The sequence below is a fragment of the Brachypodium distachyon genome, chromosome 4, assembly GCF_000005505.3.
Source record: "Brachypodium distachyon strain Bd21 chromosome 4, Brachypodium_distachyon_v3.0, whole genome shotgun sequence".
Lineage (NCBI taxonomy): Eukaryota > Viridiplantae > Streptophyta > Magnoliopsida > Poales > Poaceae > Brachypodium > Brachypodium distachyon.
In genome coordinates this window covers 20,597,671-20,606,072 of record NC_016134.3, presented here as the reverse complement: position 1 = coordinate 20,606,072, position 8,402 = coordinate 20,597,671, and the positions used below count along the sequence as shown (strand labels likewise).

The 8,402-nt window shown below is 60.4% G+C and overlaps 1 protein-coding gene across 1 annotated transcript; it reads left to right on the top strand.

The window, feature by feature from the left end:
- Positions 1-1,617: 1,617 nt before the first annotated feature.
- LOC104584992 (brain acid soluble protein 1-like) lies at positions 1,618-2,601 on the top strand. Its single transcript, XM_010240864.1, has 4 exons — positions 1,618-1,689; positions 1,802-2,253; positions 2,334-2,478; positions 2,539-2,601. Exons 1-4 carry the CDS (start codon positions 1,618-1,620, stop codon positions 2,599-2,601), a joined length of 732 nt encoding a protein of 243 aa, XP_010239166.1.
- The last annotated feature ends 5,801 nt before the right edge of the window (positions 2,602-8,402 follow it).

The window sequence follows — 8,402 nt, the reverse complement described above, 5'->3', positions numbered from 1 at the left end:
GCGTGTCACGGCCACACGAGATACACTTTGGTTGATCTGCGCTGGACGCCATGCAGCGTCCTGTCTACTGTATACGGTAGAAAAAAATGGTTCGTAGGGTAGTCGCCCTAGCCTTGCTCAGCAAGACTAGGCCTGCTGATAAGACTCCTGTCAATGCATTAAATGCACTGCGCCCGCTGTCTTGTCCTGTCTTCACTGTTCTGCGGGTCCCGCCTGCATGCCCGAGACCGTGGTTCCCGGGGGATTCTTGTACTCGACCCTTAGCTTCTCCCCCACCAAGGGCCGTTTCTTCGAGGCAGGCTGCTCGGACTCATCGCTTCCCGGGAGGCCTTCTTGACAGGGCTTCGTTACTAGCAACCCACGCGTCCCGTATCAGTGGGACCCCGCGGACCACTAGTACGACAGTAGTCCCCGGGCGTGGGCCGGCAGCCCTGAAGCTCCCAGCAAGTGCTATCCTCGGTCGGTTGCCAGTCTACGCCCTATCCGACGTGTGGGTCCCAAGGGGAGTCCCCCCTAGCACCCGGCCTTGTGGGCCGCATTTACTGCTCTACTCCTCCGAGCAGAACGGTCGGGCACACGATTCCGTGCCTTACTCCCCTTAATCACCAGAGAATTAAGGCCACGTCGCGCACCCCCCTCTTAATCTCCGATTCTTTAAGGCTCTTTATTGCCGATCGTGGGGGTGTTCGTTGCAGTCTGCCAGCCCAGATAAATACCCAAGGCCGGCGGCAGGCACTCCCCACTATTTCTCGCTCCTGCCATTGCCTCCTCCCAAGCTCCCCGCGCCCCAACTCCAACCAAATCACCTCTCCACCTCCGCCGATGTCTTCCAAGGGCCAGAACCGTCCCAAGCGGAGCACCAGCAAAGGGGAACTGCGCGAAAAGGCCGCCAAGAAGGAGCTGTCAGACCGAGCTCCGATGGATGAGGAAATGCGGGCTAAGTTCGCTTTCTTCTCCCCCGGGTACAACGGCGAGGGAGTCGACAAGCTGGTCTTGGCGCTCGCCACCAAGCACAATGAGCACGGGCCAACGCGGGTCCTCCCCGTCAGTGCGGCGCGCGACGAGCACTACTTCCGGATCTTCAGGAGGTTCATCCTCGCCGGGTTCGTGCCGCCGCACTCCTACTTCCTTTCAGCCATCATGGAGACCTACGGGCTCATCATGGCGCAGCTTCACCCCACGTCCGTCTTCACATTGGCCGTTTTCCAACACCTCTGTGAAGCGTTCGTGGGGGTGATGCCGTCGGTGGCACTATTCCGCCACTACTACTACCCGGGTGGAGAAGAAGGCTCCCCTGTCCTCGGGAGTAGTGTTCCGATTCCGCGACAGGATCAAGTCAGAATTCATCGAGTTGAGGAAGAAGAAGATCGAGCACAGTGGCGCCGTGACTAGTGCTGGGTGCGCATTGACGAGCTCCAGGAGTTCCACGAGGAGCCCCTCGGGCCTCCGCAGGGCTCTGACGACTGGACGCTCCGCGACCAGAAGGACGAGGAGCTGGCCCCAATCTGTGCAAAGATCAAGGCGCTCCGTGAGGCTGGGCTCATAGACACGGATGTGGCGCGCCACTTCATCGGGAGGCGCGTGGATCCCCTGCAGCGGCGCTCACAGCCGGCGTGGATGTACACCGGGGCCGGCGACCGGACCCAGCTGCAGCACACGAACCTCCTCCTGGGGGAGGTGCAGTTCTGGGTGAAGAGCATCACCGGCGAGGACGAACCTTACCGGTTGCCCCCGCTTGGAGCGCAACCGCTCCACGCCGGGATCCCGAACCCGGGAGCCCGGGATCTCCCACTCTGCGCAGCCCTCCGCCCCGCAGCCTAGGCCCCGCAAGGGCCAAGAGCCGGCTGCCGACTCGGGGAAAGGGGGCCTAGGCCAGGCCTCCACAAGGGCTGAGGGCTCGGACTCCGACGTCTCCTCGCTGGGCGTCGGAGGGGACCTCAGGGAAGACGATGAAGACGACGGCGACGACGACGCTCCCCCGGCAACAGTCGGGGTCGCGCCGGAGGACGACGAGGAGGAAGATGACGTCCCCCTAGTGAGGCGGTCCGCGGCGGAGAGGGTGAGCAGGCAGGATGCCAGCCCGCAGCCTCAAGAGCCTCACGGCGACGTGGGGACTGGGGCCTCCGGCGGCAACGATGCGGTTGCAGTAGCCGCCCTGACCACCCCGGCGACTCCGACAGCACCCCCCGCACGAAGCGGCCCTACGGTGAGGAGCACCCTGGCGGAGAGGGTGCTCAAGCTCAAACCGGCGGGGTAAGTCCAATGTTGTCCAGAACACCCTTGATTTCACGAAATTACTTTGTGCCTGACTAATCTATTTTTGTGCTTTCCAGTTCGTCGAGAAAGAGGGGGCAGACCAGCGCGTCGCCGGCAGCCCCAACCAAGAAGCCACGCCCGGCATCGGGCGGTGGCGAGCAAGATGCTGCTGATGCCCAAGGGTCCCCGATTCGAGATCGCAGGGCACTGGCCCGGCGGCAGGTACGTGTGGGTTCCAGCGTTTCTTCTATCTATTCGCGCCATTTCCCATGCTTGACGCAGGTGCTCCTCGTGCAGTTGTCGGAGCAGTTCTGGCTGCTCCCGCGCCTACAGAGGTGCGGGTAATCGACCTCATTGGTGACGTCGACGACGATGCTTCGACGGAAGTTGCCTCCGTCGGAGCCCTTCATCAATCGGCCACGGCGCCTGCCGGGGCCGTGACCATTTGAGGCGGGTGACACGGAGCAGCCTCCGCCAGCCGAGGCAGGCGACAGCGCTCTGGAGAAGCCCCCAAGCCCCCAACCCGCCCCTTCGGACGGGCAAGGCGCAGCAGGGCTTGGCCAAGCCGGGAGCGCGTCGCCAAATACTGACGCGCCCTCGGGATCGCAGACGATTGCGGCGGGGTCCTCCTCCTCTGCCGGGGCCACCTTCAGCCCAGGAGCAGGGGAGCTCGCCGGGCGGACTTGGGGTCGGATCACCTTCGACCCCAGCGTGTTCCAGCAGGGACACCAAGTGATCGACAACATCCAGCAGCAGCAGCGGATGTTCATCGATTTCTTCAACGACGCGCAACAGCACCACGCCCGCATAGTGGCGGAGCTGGGCGCAGCGCGACGGGAAGCGGAGGAGCAGCGTACCGAGCTGCAGCGGCTCCGGGAGGAGCTCCAGCGGGCATGGCAAGTCAGGGCGACGCCCGCTGTGCAAGTGGTGCCAGAGGCTGAAATCCTCCAGCAGCTGTGGGATCTCAAGCAAGAGCACCAGCGGGAGCTCGAGCTGGTGAAAGCCGCTCACGCCAAGAGCGAGGAAGAGCACCAGGCGGCTCTGGACGCGTTTAAGGGGCTACTCCCTGGAGATCAAGCGTCTCCGCCGTGAGGTCAGAGAGCTAGAGATGGCGGCTGCAACGGCAGCCGAAGCCTCAGCGCGCCGGGAGAAGGAGCTGCAGGACTAGGCTCGCTCCCGGGAGCACGAGCTTGCGGGGCAGCTCAAGGCTGCCCAAGATGCCAGCTCGTACCTTTAGGGCGAGCCCGACATGGTGCGGCAGGAACTTCAGCAAGTTGACGACGACAACACCAAGAAGGCGTCCGAGGTCGGCAGGCTGAAGTCCGAGTGCCACGAGCACAACCTGCAGGCCCAGGAGGCTCGTGGTGCGTGCACCGAGCTGCGGGCCCGCAGGGCAGGGGAGGTGGCCAGGCTGAAGAAGCTGGCTAACTCGGCGGTGGAGGCACTGCAGGGATTCGACATCCCTATGGCTTCCTTCGATGGGGCAGACATGGGAGCTTCACTTCATTCTTCGCAGACTTCGTCGGCCGGCTGAGCGGCCTGCAGAGCTGTGTGATGGCCGACCGGCAAGTCGGCCTTGCGGCCGAGTAGGTCGCCGGGCAAATTCTCACCCGGGTCCACTCAGCCCATCCCGACTTCCCGTTCGAGTCGATCTTCGAAGCTTGGTCGGACAAGGAAGAAGCTAAGACCCATCGGGAAGCGATGCAGGGCGTCAAGGACGAGATGGTGGCGCAAATGCAGGGCAAGGTCGACGAAGACGAAGCCGCTGCTGAGGAGGTTGCCGGGGAAGCCCCTGATGCCGAGGATGCACCTGGCACTGATGCAACCACCCCGGGAGCACCTCCCACATAGTTTCCTTCCTTTTTTTTTTCTGTTTTCCTGCAAGTGGCGCATGGCGCCTTAGAACTTTTTATGTTAGCTTTCCCTTGTCATCACCAGTGTTACTTGTTAACTCGTTTGCTCAAGCTTCAATATATCCAATGTTACTTTTACTTGCTTCTTTGCCTAAGACTAGCTTTCCGGGGAGGGGCTCTATCCTTCTCGTGTTTTAGCCCTGCGTACCCGGGGACTCGCCAACCACGTGCTTGGCCCGACTGGGGACCCGGGACGGACCCGCAGTGCCGACCTAGGACCAAACAGCAGCGGTTAGTCACTCCGCCTGCGGGTTAACTACCCCAGCGCGCACGCCTCCGGGACGGGCCCGCGAGCCACGTGTGGGGGGCATCCTCACCCCGCAAGCGTCCTTCCTACGCTCCGGCAACACAGGGACTGAGATTACCTCAGCAAGCCAGTGTTACTAAAGGGAGAAACCAAGGACCCAAAATGAGATACTTAGCTTCCCGTTCTTTTTGGACTTGTTTCGCCTTGTTGAGAGCCGTGGCAAGGACGCTGTGGCAGTGCACCCTCCAGCGGCATGCGCGGAGGCATGCACCGCCACAACGTCTTCATGACGCCCCTCACCCGCTGCATCGCCATTTCTGGTGTCATTCCATAAGAGATGTGGCAGGGCCGCGATGGTGGGAACACCCTCAGCGACAAGCGCAGAGGGATGCACCACCATCGCCTCTCTGCGACATCTCTTGTTTTCTTGCCCGCTGCTGGTGTTGCACCTGCCCTGGTCTCCTTAAATAGCCGAAGCGCCGCTCTTGCCTCCACACGCCCGGGACCACCGCCGCGTGGAGGCACTGGCCCTGTCTTAGTTTCCTGCATCAAGCCTCGAAGCAATTGCCATATATGTATAACTTACTCGAAAGACGACGGTACCCGTGACCACCCCACGAGCATCACAGTGTGCCTTTGCCTCATCTCTATCCTGCATGTCAGATTCCTGCAGTGCCCAAGGTGCCTAGTAATTTTTTTTCCGAAATGCACGAAAAACAATATAAATTGGATAACCTCCTGCCTCCCAGCCCTTGGGCACAGAAGAGTCGACCTCAGACTTAGGTGTTAGTATCCTTCTGTTCCCATGGTGCCTCCCTAGCACGTAGCACGTTGCAGACGGGTCCGGCAACTGCTAGGCCTCGTTCCGGGGCGTCCCGGCAACGAGTTTGGTTTTCGGGGTTCCGGCAGCCCCCTGCTCACAGCCAAGGATGAGGAGACAATTCTGTGGACCTAGAGCAGGAGACAGAAACATTGACAAATAGCAAAGGATAACATTCATTGAAGCAACACTTATCTTTATTCGTCTTTTTGCTAGCGGATTACAATCGGGCTTTGTCCGGCTACACTAGCTTAAAGAGGCACGCTGCCGCAGCATCACCCATGGGTAAGGCGCCACCGTTTCACGGGTAGAACTTGCGTAAGTGCTCAATGGTCCAACTATTGGGCACCGGCAAGCCTTCTTCGGTTTCCAGCCAGACAGCCCCGGTCTGGTCACCTGCACTACCCAGAAAGGGCCTTCCCAGATTGGAGTCAACTTGTTCCCGGCCTTCGTTTCTTGTATCCGGCGCAGGACGAGGTCTCCAACCTCGAGCCCCCGGGGACGGACTCTCCTGTCGTGATAATGACGGAGTCCCTGCTGGTAGCCTGCAGCTCGCACAGCAGCCCGGCATCGAATCTCCTCGATGAAGGTAAGGTCATCAATCCTCTCCGTGTGTTGGCTCTTGTCGCCGTATGCGCGTACCCAAGGTGACCCATACTTGAGCTCGAGGGGCAGCACAGCTTCTGCCCCGTAGACGAGGGAAACGGAGTTTGACCCGTCGCCCGACTCGGTGTGGTCCGCAGTGACCACAGCACGGGCTGGAGTTCTTCAACCCAGTGTTTCCCGTGGCCCTGGAGCTTGTCAAAGGTTCTCGTCTTGAGCCCCCGCAGCACTCCTGCGTTGGCTCGCTCAACTTGCCCATTGCTCCTCGGATGAGCAACAGAGGCAAAGTGAATCTTAGTGCCCATGTCCTCGCTGTAAGCTTGGAACACCGCACTAGTGAATTGCGTGCCGTTGTCGGTGATGATGCCGTTAGGCACACCAAACCGGCACACAATGCCCTTGAAAAACTTGATGGCTGCCTACGCCGTGACGGCTCGGACAGGCTCCACCTCAATCCACTTCGAGAACTTGTCGATGGCCACAAGCAGGTACTCGTAGCCGCCAACTGTTCTTGGCAACTTGCAGACGATGTCCAGCCCCCAGACCGCGAACGGCCATGAGGACGGGATGATTTGCAGGGCTTGTGCTGGTTGGTTGCTCTTCTTGGCGTGAAATTGGCATGCTTCACAGGTCTTGACTAATTGTTCGGCATCGGCTATGCTATCGGCCAGGAGAAGCCATGCCGGAACGCTTTCCTAGCTAGTGCCCTGGAGGCCACATGGTGTGAGCATGTGCCTCAATGTATATCTTCCAGCAACGCACGCCCTTCCTCCTGGGGCACGCAGAGGAGTATGACTCCGTTAGAACGCCTCCGGTAGAGTTCTCCGTCCACCAGGGCATACATCTTAGCTTGCCGGGCTACTCGCTCCGCGGCAATGTCTTCCTCCGGGAGGGTCCCGTCCTTGAGGTAGCGAATAATATCCGTCCCCCAGGGTGGGTGGCTCCCGGCTAGTGTATGCCACCAACTTGGCGGCATGGTCCCCCACAACTGCAAGGTCGTTTGAGTTGCCGGAGGGGCTTCCCCGGCAACTGTCTTGGGGTCGACAGAGGGCTTCGACTGCCTCTGCACGAACACCCCAGGAGGCACCTTGCTGCGTTCCGCTGCCCATTTGGACAGTTCATCCGCAACAAAGTTGTCCTTGCGTTTCACGTGCTCAAACCGAAGTCCTTTGAACTTGGACTCCAATTTTGCACTTCCTCCACGTACGCTGCCATCTGGGGGCAGTCGTAGTCCTTATTTACCTGGTTGATCACGAGTTGGGAGTCCCCGCGAACAGCCAAGCACTTGATGTCGAGGGCAATCGCCGCGTGCAGCCCGGCAAGCAGCCCTTCGTACTCTGTTGTGTTGTTGGTGGAGTTGGCGAAGTCGAGCTGTATCACGAACTTGAGCTGGTCTCAGTGGGCGACTCGATCACCACTCCGACACCGGTGCCCTGCAAGCAGAAGGCACCGTTGAAGTACATGACCCAGTACCCTTCGTCCAATGTGCCCGGAAGGCTCGCTTCCGGCTCTTCGTCCTCTATGCCCGTCGACGTCCACTCTGCGACGAAGTCAGCGAGTGCGGTGCTCTTGATGCTCTTGGTGTTTGCGAAACGTAGCCCGAACTCCGCCAGCTCCATCCTCCACTTGGCCACCCTCCCGGTGGCTTTACGGTTGGTGAGGGCCCTCTCTAAGCAAAGCCCCAACACCACCGTGATGCTGTGCGCCTGAAAGTAATGGCGCAACTTCCTTGAAGCAAGCAGGATCCCAAGCAGAAGCTTCTGGACCTGCGGGTACCGTACCCGGTCATCACGCAGCACCGTGTTAACGAAGTACACGGGATGCTGCACTAGCCGCTTGCGGTGGGTAGCCTGCGCGGACTGTCCCCGGGATCTAGGGCCAGAGGGGGTAGCCGGGGGGTTCCTTCGCCTCACCGGTAGCCCCCGGCCCTTCCTTCTCAGCCCCCGGGACTTGCTCTTCTCTTTCGGCAACGAGCACGGAGCTCACTACCTGATCCGTCGTTGTCAGGTACAGCAGCAACGGCTCGCCCGTCTTGGGGGCGACGAGGACGGGCGGCGACTTCAGGTACCTCTTCAAGTCCTGGAACGCCGCTTCCGCCTCGGGAGTCCAATTGATTGGACCCTTCTTCTTCATAACCTTGAAGAAAGGCAGGGCTCACTCGCCCAGTCTTGAGATGAAATGCCCAAGTGACGCCACGAACCCGTTGAGGCGCCGGACGTCTCTAACCTTGCGAGGTGCCTCCATCTGCTCGATCGCTTCGATCTTCTGTGGATTGGCTTCGATTCCCCTGTGAGAGACCAAGAAGCCCAGCAAGTGCCCCGAGCCCACATCGAATGTGCACTTCTCAGGGTTAAGCTTGAGCTTGATCCTGCGGAGGTTGTCAAACGTCTCCTGCAGGTCGCCGACGAGCGAGTCCCTACGCCGTGGCTTGACGACGATATCGTCCATGTAGATCTCGATGTTCCGGCCTAGCTGGGGCCCCAGATAATCGCGCAGGGCGCGCTGGAATGTTGAGCCCGCGTTCTTCAACCTGAAAGGCATGCACGTGTAACAGTAGCAGCCA

Excerpts from the sequence above, each read along its gene's own strand:
- LOC104584992 (XM_010240864.1), top strand. The coding sequence starts at position 1,618 with ATGTACACCGGGGCCGGCGACCGGACCCAGCTGCAGCACACGAACCTC. Across the intron at positions 1,690-1,801 it reads TGGGGGAGGTGCAGTTCTGG|CCCTCCGCCCCGCAGCCTAG; the intron begins GTGAAGAGCATC and ends CACTCTGCGCAG. Across the intron at positions 2,254-2,333 it reads CTCAAGCTCAAACCGGCGGG|TTCGTCGAGAAAGAGGGGGC; the intron begins GTAAGTCCAATG and ends TGTGCTTTCCAG.